The following is a 20693-nucleotide window of genomic DNA, read 5'->3' as shown; positions in this document are numbered from 1 at the left end:
ATAACCTCTTCCACAATTCTGATACTTTGTGCTCTAAGCCCCCCCCCAGCTCTGATACTCTCTGTTCTAAGGCCCCTCTCAGTCTGACATCCCCTGTTCTAAGGGACTTCTGAGCTCAGACGTTCCCTATCCCATGGTCTCTCTCAGCTCCACCATTCTCTATCTTCCAAAGTCCTTCCTGTCTCAGGACCTCTACTAAGCTCTGAGTCCACAATGCCAGCTTGGGAGGATCATTTCCTCCAAAGGAGGGGTTATTCTGCAGGCCAACTCATCACAGATTCGCTGACCTGTAGCTTCACATCGGTTGTGCCAACATTTTTCAAAAGCCAGCAGAACCTAATGGGTAAGAAAACCCAGGGCCCAATGGACAGCAACCGGGGGCATTCCAGCAGAAACGCACACTTCATCGAGTTGGAAAAAAGCTGCTTTCAAAGGTCGCCTCCATCCTGAGCCCTGGTTGACTGTATTTACATAAAACTCGATGCGTGTTTGCTATAGTCATGAATCACTGCTGACACATTGCTGTCTCCCCCATTTTTCAAGGATCGATTTTCATCGGCACCCTCGAATTACAGAGGAAATTAAAAAGCTATCAACGTGCTTTAACATCGTCCAGACAGCTGCAGAGGCTGGGATGGGAGGGCAGCCATGCTGTTGAGAGAATGAAAAAGCCTTGAGATGTCCTCATTCATCATCTGACAGATGTGTTTGGAGGCTGGCCCTCTACCACCCTCCAGTTTGGACTATATACTTGAGGAGATGAACATGGATGTTTTGCAGGCAGCTGAGTGGCCTTGCACTTAGAGCTCCTGACCTAGAGTCAGGAAAACCTGAGATCGGATCCTGCCCCAGAGACTTACTGGTTGGGATACCCTGGGCAAGCCACTCAAACTCTTAGCCTCAGCTTCCTGTTCTGTAAAATGGGCACAATAATAGCACCTTTCATGCAGCGTTGTTGTGAGAATCAAGTGAGAAAATATATGTAACATGCTTTTAAAAACCTCAAAGTGTTAAATAAATGTCATTTATTATTATTGTTATTGTTATTGTTGTTGTTTTTATTCCCACACACACCTCCCAGTAAGCGGGGGTTCTTCTTAACCTGGGGTCTAAGGACCCCCAGGGGTCTGTGAAGTCTGTGAATAGATTTCTGGGGACCCAAGAACGTGGATGGGAAAAAAAATTCACTAGTCTCTAACTAAAATGTAGCATTTATTTCCCTTAAGTATTTAAAAACACGATTCTGAGAAGGGGTCCAAAGGCTTCCCCAGACTGCCAAAGGGGTCCAGGACACCAAAAATGTAAAGCAGTCCTGGATGGGAATGTAAGCTCATTGTCTTTGCATTCCAGCCCACGGTACAATGCCTGGCACCAAGGGGGGATTAATGGATGGCTGCTTGCTTACTATTCCATCCAATTAGCTTTAGTAGAAACATATTCAATAGGTGCCATTTGCAAAGGGCTCTGTGCCAATACAAAGAAGACAACATGACTTATGGGTCTTCTGGACCTTTAGAGACAAAAGAGATCTTGGAAATCATCATTACCACCTACCTCTCTCTGGGCCTCAGTTTCCTCATCTGGATAATGGGTGAGGGCAAGATGTTGGACTAGATGGTCTTGAAGCTATCACTGAAACATGGCTGAAATAAGTGTACTGTTGGACAGGGCTTGGGAAGTAAAGAGGTTTTGTGTTAATAGTAGGTGTTATTGTTAGGAATGTGCCTGTCTCATTCAAGATAAATTCTGTTCCCCTTGTGACACAAGCTTGTGGGGACCTGAATTAATACTTCTCCTCTTTGTGGTCTCTGAGACCTGGCAGCCTTGGGTCTATGTGATCTTTGGCTTATATGACCTCATCTGACCCACTATATCTAGATGTCCCAGCCATGCCTCCTGGCCATTTTTTTGCAAGGCCTCTTCCTCTCCAAATCTCCCCCAATTCTATAACTATTAATGAATGAATTCCATTACAAATTAATTCAACCATAACAATCTCCTTTCCTCTTGGATCCATTCCATTATTTTGTGACTTTTCAAATCAACATATCCCTTGCTGGATACCATTCCTCAATATCTGTGGTCTCCCCCATTAGAACGTAAGCTTCCTGAGGGCAAGGACTCTCTCCACTTTATATTCTCCATGCTAATCATGTAAAGTGTTTAATAAATGATTTTTTATTCATTCATTCACTTAAAACCATGGGCCTTGGTTTTTTCTTCTAGAACATGAGTGGGTTGAATAAAACAGCCACTGATTTCCAGCTCTTAATCTATGATCAGCACAATATTATGGAAAGAAGTTGAGGGTGGGAGTCAATAAAGGCTTATGTTCAAATGTCCACTCTTAGGCAAGTTACATCCCCTTTCAAAGGCTCAGCTTCTTCCTCCGTACAAGGAGGGGTTGGACACAGACTGAAGTGAAGGCACTACAAACCAAACCACTCTGGTGCTCCTTCTGCCACACCAGGATCTGACATGGATAAATTCTAGGAAAGGAGACTACCAGACGCCATCTTTCAGAAATCACTCCCTTGGGAGTTAGCCTAGCATCATGGACGGGTGAAGAAGGTGGGTGAGAAGAACACTGACCAGGAAGATTCAAGTTTCAACTCTGCTATTCATTTGCTTTCCAGCTCTGAGCAGATCACTCTCTTCTTTCAGCATCTGGGTTTACTAATCAATAAAATGAGGGAATTGGATTGGATATCTCTAAGGTTATTTCCAGCTCCAAAATTCTATGATTTGACCAGCAGTCTCTATACCCGAAGTAAGCAGTATCCCCAAGGGCTGGGCAGACTTAGGCTAATTTGGGGTACACTATTGGGAGCAGGGAATAATAATAGCAAACTTTTATATAATTTTGAAAAATAATTATATACACATATATGCACACATACATACACACATGTATACATACATATACACACATACATACATATATACACATATATATGTATATGTATATGTATATGTGTGTGTGTGTGTGTGTGTGTGTGTGTGTATGTTTCCTTGACAACTATTTACCCAACTTGATGACCCAGGGGAAAAGCCTATCTCAGGATGAGGTCACTCCAGCTGAGGGAAGCAGGTAGAATTGGCAGATGAGACAGTGCTCTGGGGTCATTGTCTCCACCCCTGGCAAAGGCTCATTTGCTTTGTTACATCTCTGGTCTGATGCCTCAACTCAATTTCACTGATGAAGATGCCATCTTGGCTTGGTGGAGGCTATGCCATCAGAGCTAAAGCTCTGAAAGTTCATACCAAGGAGAAAAGGCTTAATATGTTGTATAGATGGACTATACATCAATCATCCAAGAGCCCACCTACCTAAATTCAGGGATGCTTATTCTCAGAGGCTTGGTGCCCATGAAATCAGCAACTGCCAATGAGCCATTTGTCAAGACACGAATGATGTGCCCTCACTGAGGAAGCACTCACCTAGCATCCTTCTACACCTATCTGGATTTCAAATGGAAAATGAGCCAAGTGTACAAGACTCAGAGTTTTTACAGAGGGAGAATAATCTCCTCTCATGACAGACAGAGACATAATACTGTCTTTTAAGCCCAATGTAAAGTCGTGGTATGAAACCGGCACCAAAGCAAATGATACATCCAGCAGTAATTAGTGAAGATTACACAGTAATTAAAATCACGATGATTATGTGAGTGAGAATAATTTATACAATAATCTCTATGCTCACATTGCAATATGGTACACATCCAATGAAAACAGACCAGAGTAGCTTTTGGTAATAAATTCAGAGCATAACATTGCTAATTATGTGGTGACAGACCGACCATTGAGGCTGGGATATAAATACAATCTCCAAAAGGATACACAATCTAGTGGGGACTTTGTGGGGCTAGCCAGTGGAGGAAGAAATGATGCCCCTAAGCCCAAGATAAGAGACACAATGAAGTATAATGGTTATAGACACATTTTGGCTCTGTAACCTTGGACAAGCTACATAACCTGTCAGCACCTAAGACAGTTCTCTAAAACCATCAGTTTCAGATACGATATCTATCTGCTTTAGTGGAGGGAGTTTCCATACTGGGAGTCCTCTACATTGATGAAATCACAGGTCCAGATGCTCTCCTCCCCACCAAAAAAAAAAAAAACACCAAAAACTATTCAATGGAATCTATGTCGATGGTTTTATGGGTAAGAAGGAGAGGAAATCCTGCAAAGCCTCTGTTTGGGATGCAATAGGTAGTTTTCCCTTTCTCTTTTTAATTTTCTGAAGTCTCCCCCACAATCTGGCTCTAACCTTGAATCCAATCTTCTTTTATATAACTTCCTTTGGCTCATTCTTTATTCCAGTCAAACTGTACGACTAAATGTTCTGCAAACTTAGCATGCCATCTCTAGGTAGCTCTGTGGATAGAGCTCTGAGCCTGAAGTCCTTAAGACCTGAGTTCAAATCCAGATGTGGACATTTGCTGGCCGTGTGGCCCTGACCAAGTCACTTCGCCTCTGCCTTTCTCAGTTTCCTCATCTATAAAATAGGAATAAAGCAGCACCTACCTCCCAAGTTAATAGGGAGGATCAAATGAAATGATATTTGGAAAGTGCTTAGCCCATTGTCTGCACATAGCAAGAGCTAGATACATGCTCATTCCCTTCCCCTCTTCTCCCCTCCCCTTTGTCAATGTATCACACAAGCCTTCCTCTGTCCTTGACGTGAACTGCCCTTCTTTCACCTCCAAACCCTTGTCTTCTTCAAACCCTTCTCAGCTCAGAAGCCACCTCCTTTCTAGTCTTTTTCTACTTCACTCCCCTCCAGTGATACTGGCCTTCCTGTATGTCCTCTCACAAGAAGAGGCATTGTCACTGGCTGTCTCCCATGCATGGGAGACTTAGCTCAAATCTCAGCTAATATCCCACCTTCTACAGCAAGCCTTTCCTGAAAGTCCCCTTCAATGCCTTTCCTGACATTACCTCCATATTGCTCTATACATATACATGCATACACATACATATATGTGCACATACATGCATACCATGTACACATGTGCACGTACACATATACACGTGTCTGTGTGTACCTGTATACATGCGTGTTTATACATGCATGTGTATACATAGATATATACATTTATGTGCATGTGTATCTATACATATATAGAAAGAGAGTATGCTTAGAGAGACAGAGACACACAGAGAGAAATCTTGTATGCACTTTGTGTGTGCACCTATCATCTCCCTCATTAGAATGTGGGCTCTTTGCAAGAGCAAAGATGGAATATTTTCCCTTTCTTTGTACCCCCAGAACTTTGCACCTGACATATAGTAGGTGCTTAATAAATGTTTCTTGACCAGGCCTCATTGACTGTGGTGGGAGATGTCAAGGATAAAGGAGGCACCTTCTTCCTAGTCCTTCGCTTTTCCTTAGCAAGTTCCTCCCTGGGAGGAATCACCTTGAATCCAACCCTAGGCGATACCACTTTCCTAAAGGAAAGGAAATCACTAGAAGAAGCTTTCCAATGGGCCCTCTCTCATCCTGGGTGATGTCCACTTGGAGGTAGACTGGATCCCTCTGAATACCCAGACTGGGTGCTCACGCATGGACACATGACTGTCCATCAGCCAGCCTGACTTGAGACCTGAGGCTGGCATGGCATCCCAAGTTTTGGGGGATGGTGCCAGAGATATGGGGAGACTTTGGGGCCAAATATGGCGGCAGCCACTGCTGAGGTCATAAACACTTTGTCCCTGTGTCACTAATTAAATTTAGTATCACCATTTCTAGAAGCTCTTGCATTTTTCAGAGGCAGCAAGGCGTCTTCTTGGCCATCCATCACCAGGCTTTAGGTATATTTCTCTTGAGCTGACACCTCCTTATAAATAACATAGACAGGGATTTTTTGGAGTCATAAAACAGTCTCTCTCTCTCTCTCTCTCTCTCTCTCTCTCTCTCATTTTCCCCACAATGGTTTTTCTTAACCATCTAGGAGATGTTCTACTTTGCTCAGTCATTCAGTTACTCAACAAACATCTATTAAGTGCCTACTGTATGCAGTGGGAACTTGAAGTCTGGAGAACTCAGGTTCGAATCCTGGCTGCAAATCTCAGAACTAACTTATGGAATCACGGGCAAGTCATTTTACCCTTGTGGCCCTTAATTTCCTTATCTATAAAAGCAGACAAAAGTGCCTGTAATTCTTACCTCACAGGATGGTTTTAGTATCCAATGAGATGCTGTTTTGATAGCAATCTGTGAGTCTTAAAATGATCCAGAATTATCAGTTATAATTATGTACACAGCCCCACCCCATGTGCTGCGGGGGAGAGGGAGAGAGGGGGGACATAAAGCTGGGAAAGCCTCAGTCCTATTCAAAGAGCACCCAGCACAGGAGGGATATGAGGGGATAAGGCAGACCCAGGGTACAGGGGACAAGGTTCTGCTTCTGGCAGCCTTCGGTCAATGCCTTGTTCTCTGCCTCAGTTTGATCATAGGTTCTAAGCTCTCCCTAAGAGTGAGCCCGCTATGTTAGAAATAGCATATACATAGTACTTCAAGGGTTGCAAAGCTTTTTTATATATATTATCTTTGTATGAGCCTCATAACCACCCTGGGAGGTGAGTGCTTCTTTTAGCTCCATTTTACAGAGGAGGAAACTAAGGATGAGAGAGGGTAAGCAAATTGTGTCACCTGAGCTACTAAGTGTCTAAGTCAAGATTCAAAGTCAGATCTTCCTGTCTAGCATTCTCTCCACTGTGCCACTAAGCTATTTTAGGCTCCCTCCCAGCTCTGACATCCCCTGTTCTAAGGCCCCTCCCAGCCCTGACATCCTCTGTTCTAAGGCCCCTCCCAGCCCTGACATCCCCTGTTCTAAGGCCCCTCCCAGCCCTGACATCCTCTGTTCTAAAGCCCCTCCCAGGTCTGACAGTCTATATTCTAAAGCCCCTCTCACTTATAATCCACGTTTTAAAATGCCTCTTTTATGAGTTTGGGATCTAAGGTCCCATTTAGTCCTAAAATGCTATAATCTTCTGATTCTAGGACTCCTTTTTCCAGCAGCCCAATTATTCTTCTGTGTTTTTCAGTGAGTATTCCTTACACAGCAGATCATTAGGATTTTCTTGACATTAATGGATAATACTTGGCCAGATCCTTTGGAGTCAGTGAACTCCTCCTTGTATACATCTGAGCTGATTAGAAAGAGAGCTTAAAGCATCATGGACTCAAAAAAACAGATTATAGTGTAAATATTTCAAGTGCGTGCCCACACACACACTCACATACACACACGCATTGTATAACCTTTGGGAAATTATTTCCCACTTCTGGATCTCAGTTTCTGCTCCATGTAGAGAGATTGATATGACTATATGTCCATAAAAAAAAAAGCAGGAATTATGGGGCAATTAGGTGGCACAGTGGATAGAGCATCAGCCCTGGAGTCAGGAGGACCTGAGTTCAAATCCAGCCTCAGATACATAATACTCACAAGCTGTGTGACTCTGGGCAAGTCACTTAACCCCAACTGCCTCACCAAAAAAAAAAAAAAAAAAAAAAGGCAGGAATTAGTCCAGGCAGGAGAATGATAATAACCTTGTCCCCTGGGATTAGCAGTGGGTTCTTGTGCCTTTCGCCATCCTGTTCATTTGTATCAAAAACCAAAATAATTAAAACAAATGTTAAAAAAAATTTGAACATGTAATTGGGGGAATATATTAAATATAAAAATTAAAACTATAAAATACCAAAATAATTAGGGGTTTGAAAAAGTGGGGGATCCTAGATCCCAAGAGCCTTTTAGCATTCTTTTTTGAAATTCAAAAGTGATTCTGACTAGCCTCTGTTAAGCATTTTGACAATAAGCAAGGGCCATAAGGAATTTCTCAGGCTAAGTTAAATTTTTGGGACTTTCTATGTTCCTAAGACCTCGGCAATTGAGGTGAAGGATATCTTTTTGGAAAACAAGTATCTACGTTAGCCAAGGCTCTGAGAATAGATCAAAGCTTCCCACCGGATTAAGAAGCTGGTATGAGGTTTTTCTTTAGGGTAAGAGTAGGTGTATTCAAGTTTTGCCTTTCTAAAGAAGTGGAGCTTAAGGCTCTGCCTTCAGGCTAAGGAAAGAGTGGGCAGAGCCACTGTTTCCTCTTATGGAGAAGTGATAACAGCTGGGCCTGTGACACCAGCTTGATGGTAAAGGCCAGGAGGAAAGAGAAGCTCTATTGCTTTGTGTCCAGTGACCCTAACCTGGAAGCTGCCACAGTGACCACAACACCAATGGAGTGCCACCAAGCAGTGGCCACAGAAGACCAACAGGGACCATTATGTGGCAGAAACTGGAATGGATATCATGAAAAATTTTTTAAATTAAAAAATCCAGTGGGGAGTATACCAGGTGGCTGCAGTGTGACATCATCAAAAGACCCCTTTGACCCCACAGAGTCAGAAGTGTGATTTGCCCCTCTACTCAGAAGCGAATGCCTCTTGAAGCACGTGCATGTGCCATGGCTAAACACGTTCCCTATATGTGAATCTCTTCATGTTTTCCTGGTCAATCAATCAGCATTTATCAAATGTCTATTACATGCCGGACACTGTGCTAGGGTAGTGGGAATTCAAAGACAAAAAATGAAATCATCGCTGCCTTCAAACAGCTTATGTTCTATGGGGTGAGACAACCTGTGTGCATGCAAATACATTCAAGGTAAGGATGTGCAAGTATGCTCCATGAGTCCACTCTTCCCATAGACAGATGGGAATGTACAGGTCTAGCTCCTCCTCCCTGTCTGACCCGCTGTCTCTTTGCTTTGAATTAATTGTATCCCCTAGTTTACTAAAGAAAGCAAGCATATGGGGGAGGGGGAATTAGGGGTTATAGGTGTGAGTATTTGTCGCCCTGAGGAATATCTTGAACCTGAGGTAGGCTTGTTTGATATGAGGCCTTTCTTGGCTCCCCCAGCTACATTCCTCCTAGAGCTTTCCTTGTATCTGTCCTTTGTATATGTCCATGTCCTTTTCCTTCATATATGTTCCTTTCCTTTGTATATATCCATTTCCACATTATTCTGTCCTTTTCTTTTGTATGTCCCTATCTATGCATTTCACCTCTGTGGTTAGCACATAAATTCCTTGAGGGCAAGTACTATCTCAGTTTCATCAGCATCCTCAGCACTGGGCATGGTCCCTAATACACTGTAGACACTTCAGAAATACTTGTTGGTTGACTGACTGATTGATTTGGAGCTCACTGTGAACTCAGGTGCTACCATCTGCAAAATAGGGATTAATAATTGGTCCCCTTCCCCACTCACAGGCCCAGTGTCAGGATCCAAGGAGAGAAGGGAATGTGGGAATGGGATGTGAAAAGGAAAAAGCATCACTTGAGCAGCTGTTGGCCCTAAATTGTCCATCATCAGTGAAAGCATCATCAGGAATGAGCCCATCTCCACTCTTCTCATCACCATGATCGGGGCAGCCTAGGCATGTGAATGTCCCAGGTTGCAGTGGGAGTGGGATAGTTTCCAGAGAACCAAGCTCTTTCTTCAAATAGGCTTTCTTTCATGCGTAATTAAAAGTAATAATCAGTTGATCTTGTTTTAATTAGCTCACCAGCCTTGCTTTGTTGTCTCAATTTCCTTCTGATATTTTTGCTCATCTTACATATCAGTCTTGGGTCACTTACCAACAATCATCAGCCCGTTCAAGGCCCCAGAAGTTAATATCCTCCTCCTTCCAGCTGCTTCTTTTACTTTCTAAGCTTCACCTTAGATCAAGAGCTTTTGAAGTGAGCAAGGAAAATAAGTGTTCATTTCTGGGGTCACCCATTAACCAGCCACTCTACTCTCTACTTTATCCTATTGGCCTTTTGTTATGATGAAAGTCCAATGCATTTCATCTTAATTATGCATCTGTTTAATCCATAATTTCTGATTTATTGACGTTCACTTCTAATTATAATTGGGCCACCCTCATGACAGAAAACCAAACGAGCTCAGAGAAATGGAAATAAAATCAGATGGAATGCGTGAATGGAAAAGGGATCTCACTCTCTGCCTTCATGAAGGCTTTGAGAGCCTATCTGTGGAGTGGGCAAGATCCCTTTGGCAAATCCAGAAGCCTGCAGGATCCCAGCCTAGTTCTTTACTGGATTTGAAGTCATTTCACTTTATCAAAGGAAAGACTCAAAGTCTGGACATGGTGGCAATTATAGTCACAGAATTTGAGCTGGAAGAAACCACAGGAGGCAATCCATCAACCTACAGACAAAAAAGAATCCTCTCCCTTACATATAGGGTTATCCATCTGAAGCTCGAAATTACCTTGGAGAGTGTTGAGTCTCACCCCCTCATATTACAGATGAACAAATGAGAACCCAAGAAATGACCTGCCCAAGGTCACCGAGATCATAAGAGGCAGAGCTGGGACTGGAACCAGGCCCTCTGATTCTGAACCCAGTTCTCTTTCCCCAGTACCACATCACCTCCTTCTTACAAGATATCTCAGTGGTGAAATGGATAAAGCACTGGACCGAGAGTCAGGAAGATCTGAGTTCAAATCCTACCTAGTGTCCTACCAGACACTTACTGGCTGTGTGATCCTGGGCAAGGTGCTTAACTTCGGTCTGCCTCAGTTTCCTCATCTCCAAAATGGGAATAATCATAGCACCTGCATCCCAGGGTTGTTGTGAGAAACAAATAAGATAATAATTGCAAAGCACTTTGTAAACCTTAAAGCACCTATTCTGTTAACAACGTGGTCACCCAGCCTTCAACTGCTGAACTCAAGAGAGGGGAAACCCATACCAATACCCACAACATCACCATCAATAATTCCCCTTTGAAACTCGCAAAAAACCCTAAGGTAGATACCACAAGGATTCATATCTTCATTATGCAAATGACAAAACTGAGGCACAGAGGGAATATTTGACTTATTATTGATAATTGACAGATACTTGAAGACCATTATCACAGTCCTCTAATTTTTATTTAAAGGTCATAGGATCATAGAGCAGGAAAGGTCCCTGGAAATCTAATCTCCATATTTCACAAATGAGAAAACTGAGGCTAGATAAGTAAAATGAATTATCCAAGGATACATAGAATCTGCTCACTTTAGTCCTAAAATATATTGGTCATATTAAAAAAAATACACATCCACACACATAGGTAGACACATATATAGATAGATAGATAGATAGATAGATAGATAGATAGATATAGATTTGGTATATAGATATAGATATATATATATATTCCAAAATCTTGTATCATGTTTTATACATCATAAAATACATTCACACCTTCAATATACGTGGGATAACTAACACCAGAGGGAGAGGTAGGAAGCCCTGGCCCCATCATTCCCTGTGTGCCCTTAAGTCTCTCCCAAGCTCTCAGTTTTTTCATCAGTAAAATGTGCTTGTTGGATTAAAATGATTTCTCAAGAGTCTGCCAAGTCTAAGAGGCAATGACGCTATGATCTCTGAATATAAAATCATCCTATCAGTCACATTACTTTTAAGCCCAGGGCTCAATGAAGAGGGAAGCCAGACTCCAAAATAGCAGTGAACCCCATGGAGCCCCTTGAACGCTGCAGGGCCCACCTGTGACCAGGTTCCAGAGCAGCTGGCACTCAGGCCTCCTCCAAAGGGTTGCCATTTAGAACCAGATGGGACCTTTGAAGAGCAGATTTCTCCTCACGCCTGCTCAGGTGCCAGCTTCCCATCAGGGTTATGTTTGGCCAAAGTGAATGGGATGAGGGAACTGGAAAGCACAGGTTCATGGGGTGGTTGCAGAAAATGTTAATTCTGTGACTCTGAGGTTTGGAAGGAAATGGAGCTATTTGGGCCACCAAGATGCTTAATAATGGTATGGGGTGAGGCATGACAGGGTATTCGATAAGTGTGCCTAGCATGGTCTCATTGTAGTAGAAGGAACAGAAGGAGAAAAAGGTGGAGGAGGAGGAAGAGAATAAATGTTAGCAAGAACAGCATCAGGCCAAGTATAAAACTGGGGGGATGAAAGGAGAGGCTCCACCATTGTTCTCCTCAGCTGACTTCTCTGCTGGGCTTTAAGGGTCACAAAATACTCTCCCTCCTTTTCCTCATGTGGTCCTCACGACAAACTGGAAGGCTGTTGGACTAGAACTCTTCTCATTTCACAGGCTGTCAGAGAGGTTATGGGACTTACCCGTAGTCACACAGCCATCATCAGAAAGGAGATTCAAACTCAGCAAGGTACAGGGGAAAGAGCACCGGAGTCAGAGGTCTTGTGTTCAAATCCTTCCTCTGACCTTTGTGACCTGCACGAGCTCAGGCAAGCTGCTTTAATGTCATGGGCCTCTTCATGTACACAATGCCACAGAACCCCACGAAGCAAATGCTCCTGGCATTCTTCTCATTTCACAAGTTAGGAAACTGAGGCAGACAGAGGTGAGGCCATATTTGAACTTAGGTCTTCCTGACTCCACGCCCAGCATGGAATAACAACATTTGGCAATTATACAGCACATTAACATACACAAAGCATTTGACACTCTTCATGTAATCCTCATAATATCCCTGTGAGCCGAGGGATGAAGGAGTTGTTATCTTTAACTTACAGATGAGGAAACTGAGTCTCAGAGAGGTTAAGGGACTTGCCCAGTGTCTGAGGAAAGATTAGAACCCTGGTCTTCCTCACCTCTGGTCACTCATTCCACCACATAACCTCCACCCCACAGCCCCCATCATCTGGCCCGAGTGACTCCTCAGACAGTAACAGTTACTAATCTGAGCCACCAACATGTCTTTTCTCACCAACAGTCAACATGTTGCCTGCTTCTCCTCCCTTCCTCTTTCCCTTCTCCCCCTCTTCCTCCTTCCCTCCTCTTCTCCTTCTCCTTCTGTTCCATCTCTTACAATGGCACCATACCAGGCACATTTCTCAAACACTCCACCATGCCTCACCACCTTCCCCCCTCCCCACCTACCCAGCCAGCCCAGTACCGAGTTTCTGTTTCTAGTTTCTCCCCAGATGTTTTCCAGCACAAGCCAAGAGGGTCACCTAGCAATAGACAGTTGCCTCTGGCATAAGTAAAGTATAAAGCGTTGGGGACGATGGCAACTTAGAAGTCCACCTGGGAAATATTTTCCTGACATCCTCGCCACACTGAGGCTGCTGTTAGAAAACTACACGATGAGAAAGGGATCTGGGTCTATCTATCTGTTATTAGAGAATTCTGGCCTGTGGCCTTGTACAAGTCCCTTCCCTTCTCCAGAGGGTAGCGTCCTTTCTGCAAGTAAGGTCACCTCCAGCTGGAACATTCTGTATCCTCTACCCCCAAACACAAAGGGCGTGATGGTACAGGGTGCAAGCTACTTGTTGACTCAGTCCCTTTGGCTGACATGTAAATAGGTAGTTGATGGTGGAAGATTTGGCCAGACAGCCTGCTGGGCACTGGGCGAATGCACAACTGGTAAACTGATGGAAATTCCTTCTCCTCTGTTGTTTCTAGTTGAGTCACAAAGTGAATCCACAAAAGTGGAGTCACTTCTGCCTCCACACAATCTTTAGTGGAAGGAGTGATGGAATGAAAGTCAAACTCTAGGACTGTGTTGTGGTTATGGTACCGAGCAGTCACTTACATCCTTCTGATCCTCAGTTTCAAATTTTGCAAAATGGGCGTAATAAAAACAAAACAGTAAACATGTGCGACTTGGAGCCCAAGGTCTTTTTCAAAGCTTAACTCTAGAACCTACTACTTTGTGTGACCTTGGGCTAGTCATTGAATTCTCCTGAACCTCAATTGTTTTGTCTAGAAAAGAAAGAGACTGGAGCCAGGTGCGGAGGCCCATGACCATAATACCAGCTATTGGGGAGGCTGAGGCTGGCGGATCTCTCGAGCTCAGGGATTCTGAGCCGCCGTGGGCCGTGCCCACTGAATGTCTGCACCAAATCTAGCTTTAGTGTGGTGGGCCCTGGGAACAGCAGGCCACCAGATTCCCTAAGGAGGGTCAAATGAGCCCAGCTTCTGAGCTACTCAGTGATGGCATCAAGGTCATTAGCCACTCCTAACCTTTCGGCTTGGATGAGATAGAAAGACCAGTCTTTTTTTTTTTAAAGAGATTAGATTAGATGGCCTCTAAAAATCCATTCCAGCACTGACTCTGATGGTCTCCATTAAATTGTTGCCTAACTTTGGACCTTCATTACCTCATTTGTAAAATGGGTATAATAATACTTGGATTGTCTGTCCCACAGGATTATTGTGAAAGGAAATGCTCTGTGAACTGGAGGAAAAAATCAGTTGGTCAGTTGGTCAGAAAGCATTCCTTATACTACTTACTATATTATAGTTCTTACTTTATTCTAAGCAGTGTGTTACGCATTCAGAATACAAAGAAAGCCAAACACAGGCTTTGTCCCAAAGGAGCATCCATTCTAAGGGGGGGGAGACAAATGTGAAGATAAGTAGAAAACACTGGGTTCTATACAGAATAAATGGAAGGCAAGCTAGGGAGGAAACTGGGGAGACTGGAAAGGTCTCCCACAGAAGGTGGGATTTGAGGTGAGACTCAAAGAAAGCCAGGGATACCAGGAGGGGGAGGTCAGATACACGGGGGAAATGGGAGTCATCATTTTTATGAAAATTTATCATTTTATTATGATGATATTATAGTTAATGCTTCATAAGATAATTATTACGTCACACTTATTATATTATGATGTTTTATAATTACATTCTGCCCCCACACGGGCATTGCCTTGTACTAAGACAACCCAGGTCTGGGCTTGAGGCAGTGAGGCTGGGGCATCAGAGGAAAGAGCAGAACCCAGGAGGGCTCTGATGATCCCCTCGTGTGAGTGGCTCCTGACCACCACTGACAGTCTCTTACCTCTGATCCAGAATTCCGCTACCATTGGCTGACTGCTGCGAAGGACTTCTCCCTCTGAGGCTGGACCTGGATGGGGGTGGGCTTGGGGACAAACTCAGCCAGGATCTGACGTTTTCCATTGGCTGAGAGCTGATGGAGGAATCCAGAAGGGATTGATTATCTCTGGAACAAGAGCACAGAATTAACCATCCCTGCCCAAAGGGGAGGTACAAAGCATTGGTGCCTTCCATATTGGTTCATCCGTAATGACCCCAGCCTTCCTTAACCCTCTCTGCTCTGCCTCACTCAGTTTCTAACCTTCACTCCCTGGGGGACTTGGGGCAAGACTTCCCTGGACTTTGGCTTGTTGGTTTGTTTGTTTTCACCTTTAAAATAATCTCTAAGATTCCTCCCAGCTCAAATGCTTCCTGTGCCAAAGTTGATGGGATTGAGAGATGAAAGAGCATGCACAAGTCATCTGGTCACAGGATCAGAAAATCACAGCTTCACCCAATTGGAAAACTAGAAGGAAACTCAGGTAGCCATTTGGCCCAATACACACACGTTTGAATCACTCATTTTACAGATGTCCATTCAACCAGACTATGCTGCCTCTACCTCTTAGCTTTGTCGGCTTGCTTCAAGGCTCAACTCAGACACCATCTTCTGTAGAAAGCCTTTCCTGGTCCCCCAGCTGGTAATGCCTTCCCCTTCTGGTTATCTTCCATTGCCTGCCTCTGTCTCTGTCTCTGTCTCTGTCTCTGTCTCTGTCTCTGTCTCTGTCTCTCTCTCTCTCTTTCTCTCTGTTGGTCCATCCATCCATCTATCTATCTATCTATCCATTTGTCTGTCTATCTATCTATCCATCCATCCATTTATATATCTATCCATACACACACTTGTATGTATATATCTGTGTATGTGTGTATTCAGCACCCAAGTGTGCTGAATTCAAACTCAGTGCTCTTTGCACTATGACACAGAAGAAGGATTGATTGGGGAAGAGGGGGGACACCTCAGAGCACAGAATGTCAGAGATGGAGGGCCACTGAGAACATGGAACATCCTGGATTCTTCATATATGGCATTCCATGACTCATCTCTGTCTCTGCCATGTCCAGTCTCCACACCCAGGATGTACTTTCTCCTCGGTTCTGCCTCTCCAAATTTCTTGTTTCCTTCAAGACTCTTTGGTCAAGCACCAATTTCTTCATGAAGCCAAGTCAAGACAACAAGCATTTATACAGTGCCTACTGTGAGCCAGGCACTGGGCTGAGTGCTAGGGATGCAAAGAAAGAAAAAAGATAGTCCCTGCCCTCAAGGAGCTCTCCGTCTCATGGGAGTGGGGGGGTGGGGGGGAAAGAAGCAAACAAGTTAAGTACAAACAAACTATATACTGGATAAATTGGAGATAATCAATGGAGGAAGGCACTCGCATTGAGAGGGATCAGGGACAGTTTGTTGCTGAAGGCAGGATTTTGGCTGGGTCCTGACAAATGCCAATAAAACTGTTCAGAGTCGGGGGATGGTCTCGTATGAGGAACAGAAAGAAGACCAGTGTCATTGGATCTCAGAACATGCAGGTGGGAGCATAAGGTTCAAGAAGACTAGGGAAACTTCGAGGGGGCAGCTAGGTGGCACCGTGGATAGAGCACCAGCCCTGAAGTCAGGAGGACCTGAGTTCAAGTCTGGCCTCAGACCAAACACTAGCTGTGTGACCCTGAGCGAGTCACTTAACCCCCACTGCCTTGAAAAAAAGAAAAGAAAAAAGAAGACTAGGGAAAATAGGACTCGGCCAGCTTATGAAGGGATTTGCAAGCCAGGCAGAGAATTTTGTATTTGATTCTGGAGATAACAGAGAGCCATTGGAATTTATTGATGAGGGGTGGGGGTGACATGGTCAACCCTGTGCTTTAGGGTTGGCCTAAGCATTTCACAACCAAATGGAGGAGGATGGACTAGAATGGGGAGAAACCTGAGGCAGGAAAACCCACTAGCAGCAGCTATGACAACAGTGTGGAGGAGTGATGAGCATCTGCATCAGTGGGGGCAGTGTTAGAGACCAGAAAAGGGGGGGGTGGCATGTGAGAGGTGTTGGGAAGGTAGAATTGGCAGGAGCTGGTTACAGATTGGACGTAGGGGGGTGAGAGAGAGGGAGGAAGCCTTTCCTGATCCCTCAAACTGCCAGTGCCCTCCCTCTCCAAACTAGTTTGCATTCATTTTGTTTGTATCTATTAAGTACACATTCATTTGCGTGCATTGCCTTCCCCAGGAGAATATGTCAATGATACACCAGGCATTTATGGAGCTACTACTATACTACAGAAGTTCCTTCAGAGACTGTTTCATCTTTGCCTCTGTAGCACCAGAATTGAGCCCAGGGCCTGCTGGTACATAGTAGGCTCTTAACAAAAAATATTTAATTAGGTTTCATTTTTGTCTCAATACAGATGGCTCCCAGATAGATATCATTCCCCTCATGATGTCATTGGTCCTCTTTGAGAGCTGCACCACCACCGACAATGCCGTCCTGCTTTCTCTTCAGGGCTCCAGTCCTCCAGCACCCACCACCTAATGGACATTTCAAGCTGTATTTCCCAAAGGCATTGGAAACTCGAGATGTCCAAAACAGATCTCATTATCTTTCCCCCAAACCCATTCTTATTTCAATTTTCCCTGCTACTGTCAAGGATACCACCATCCTTCCAGTCACCCAACATCATTGTCGTCCTCAACTCTGACCTCTTACTCACTCCCCATAGCCAATAAGTTGACATTTCTTATTGTTTCTGTCTCCACAGTCCCCTGGAATATGTCCTCTCCAAACACACACGCACACACACACACACACACACACACACACACACACCACACAAACACATTCTTTTACACACACACACACACACATCCCCCACACACACACACATCCCACACACACAAATACACACATAAACACACACAACATACACATACACACACAACACACATACATAACACACACACATATGCACACACCACACACATACACACACACCCTGGTTCAGCCCCTCATCCCCTCTCTCCTGGACTGTCACAATGTCCTCTGCCTCCAGTCTCTCTCTCCTCCAATTAATCCTTCACACAGCTGCCAAAGACACTATCCTGAAGCACTCTCTAACCATTAGCTCCCTAATGCCTCTAGGCATCTCTGATTTCCTTCTGGCCTCAGCTCAGACCCTCCCTTCTGCAGGAGGCTTTTCTCAATGCCTGCCCCCCCCCCCCGCCAGCTGCTAAGACACCCCTTCCAGAACCAGCTCATCTCATTGTTTGTATTCTGTATCTAGTCATATGTGGAGGGATTAACTTCCTCATTCAAATGTAAACTCCTTGTAGGCAAGGGCTGTTTCACTTCTGTGAAACCCAAGTGTCTTTGTATCACCAACACTTAAGTAACTAGTGAGTATTTAATAATTGCACATAGTGAGCACTAAGTAATTGCTTTTGGATTGACTGATGGATTGAATGGTTAACTAATGGAGGAAGAGTTATTTCACTACTGAGCTTCAGTTAAATCATCTGTATGATGGAGATAGTGATACTTCAGTCTCTACAATAAGGTTGATGAGGAGTAGGTGAGATAATACATTCAGAGTGCTTTGTAATCCTTAATTGTTATGAACATTTATTAGCATTTACTTTTGCTTGTCCATTGTCCAAGACCTGTGATTTCCTTGGTGAGGGAGGACTCCCAGTATGGATAGTCTCTCCATCGAGGAAGAATGGTAACTCCTCAGGGACATAAAGATTTTGACAGCTTCCTGAGTTAATAAAAGGCTTGAGTGATTTGCCCAGAGTCACACAGCCAATATGTATCGGAAGTAATATCTGAACTCAGGTCTTCCTGACCCTAAGGCCAACTCTACCCAATATACCATCCCATTTTACTGATTGAGGACACTGAGGCCCAGGGAGATCCAGTGACTTGCCCAGACAGCCTTAGCTCTCTAGCCAATGTAATATCAGAGCTGGGAGAGGTTTCAAAGCCAGATCTCTACCCATTGGACCATGCTGTCTCTCCTGAACTATTACCATTCTATAACATGAACCTTGTCTTCCCAGCCAGATGGTAAACACCTTGCTTTGCACTGCCTTCCCAACTTCCAACTACATAGCAAGGGACTACCACTTATTCATTAAAGGAACTTGATAATGATTTGTCAGTGCCTTGATTGAGATATCCAGCCTTATCTATTTCTGCCTTTCAGGGTGACATCTGACACTCTGACAGACACATCTCTCAAAAGGCCCATTTGGGAAAAGACCCAGGCAGTCATTCTAAGTGGATATTGACATGTGGTCAGCAAATATGCTCCCAGAACGCTATGGATCAATCCATCATATCTCACAGTAAAGTGCCCAGTCAACCTTGGGGCCATTTCACTTACATCTCTCTTCGGGCTTGGGTAGGGGAGGATTCCAGCATCGTCCTAGGAGAAAGGAACAAATGTGAGTCAGTCAAAATTCACTGGAGCCACAAGCCCTCGGCTCCAAATGACTTTTATCTCAAACCCTTCCCTTCCCAATCAATAGCTGGGAAGGCAGGTACATGGCCCCTTGGAAAGTCCCCAAATGGAGTGTGAAATGAGATGGACATTGAACATGATGTTTTACCTACAGGGCAGCGAAGATTGAAATACAGCCTTGGGCCTCAGCAAATGAGGAACCAGAGATGAAAGAACCAAGGAGTACTGGAGCTACAGGTAAGAGATGGCAGAACAAAGCCCAGTTCTGCTTCTGCTTGCTAGCTAGGGGACTCTGGCTAAGTCACTTCCCTTCTTGGGACCTCACTTCCCTCATCTGGAAGTGGACACTACATGAGGTACCTTCTGGTTCTGATTTTAGAATCCCCTAGGACACTTGAGTGAGGGATGGGGGGTGGGAGGTGGGATTCCGATCATCAGTCAGCACTGTACCTGCCCCTAAAAGAGCAGCAAATGCACAGAATGAAAGAACAGTCTCAGAACAGGGCATGTCAGAGCTGGGAGGGGCCTGAGAACAGAGAAGGTCAGGGCTGGGAGGGTCCTTAGAACAGGGGATGTCAGAGCTGGGAGGGGCCTTAGAATGTTGAAGTAAGAGGCTTCAGAGTAGAGAATATTGGAGCTGGAAGTAATGTTAGAAAAGCATCTGGCTTCTGTCCTCCCTCAATTTCCATAACTCCCTAGCTTTCCTTTTAGGAGGTCCAGGTCAATGTTGTACTGAAATGGCTTCCACGTTTTTCCCCTCTTGTATTCCTATCACCGTGTCAGAGCCTCCAAAACATGGACTCCTAGAGTGTTCTAGTTGGAAGGGACCCAAGTGAGCCTATGGAAGGGCCTTGCCAGACACCTCATGGCTACTGGGTGATAGAACTGGGGCTAAAATATGAGTCTCCCAACTTTCAGGTTGTTGCTTTTCCCTCTATACCACAGTCTCATGACCATAGTTAAGAATTTTTATACTCCAGGAAAATTCAGTTGTGACATTGGAGGCAGAGAAGTGTCCAACCCTTGTGAACTCATGCCAGGAGAGGGGGCAACCCTTCCCCCAGAGAGTGGGGACAATGTTCCAGCAGTATAGCTGATAATATATGAAGAGAGTAAGAGAGCTAGAGAACTAGATGGATGAATAGATAGACAAGACAAAAATAGATAGATAAATGAGATAGGTAGGCAGGTAGGTAGATCGTTGACTAGAGAGAAAAACAGAGACAGATAGATGAGATAGATAGACAGATAGATAGATAGATAGATAGATAGATAGATAGATAGATAGATGGATAGATAGATAGATAGATAGATAGATAGATGGATGGATGGATGGATGGATGGATGGATGGATGGATGGATGGAT

The 20693-nt window shown here is 44.3% G+C and overlaps 1 protein-coding gene across 1 annotated transcript in view; it reads right to left on the bottom strand.

The window, feature by feature from the left end:
* The window catches only part of MYO18B (myosin XVIIIB), a 352079-nt gene that overhangs the window by 29103 nt on the left and 302283 nt on the right, over positions 1-20693 (bottom strand). Inside the window, exons 40-41 of the mRNA XM_027862330.1 lie at positions 19250-19291; positions 14847-15008 (exon numbers count right to left, since the gene is read on the bottom strand). Coding sequence (XP_027718131.1) covers positions 14847-15008; positions 19250-19291 — 204 coding nt within the window. The remainder of the gene's footprint in view (positions 1-14846; positions 15009-19249; positions 19292-20693) is intronic.

This window comes from Vombatus ursinus, unplaced genomic scaffold (assembly GCF_900497805.2).
Source record: "Vombatus ursinus unplaced genomic scaffold, bare-nosed wombat genome assembly UNPS02001287.1, whole genome shotgun sequence".
NCBI lineage: Eukaryota > Metazoa > Chordata > Mammalia > Diprotodontia > Vombatidae > Vombatus > Vombatus ursinus.
The sequence above is the reverse complement of the archived record's forward strand: the minus strand, read 5'-3'. Positions and strand labels throughout refer to the sequence as shown.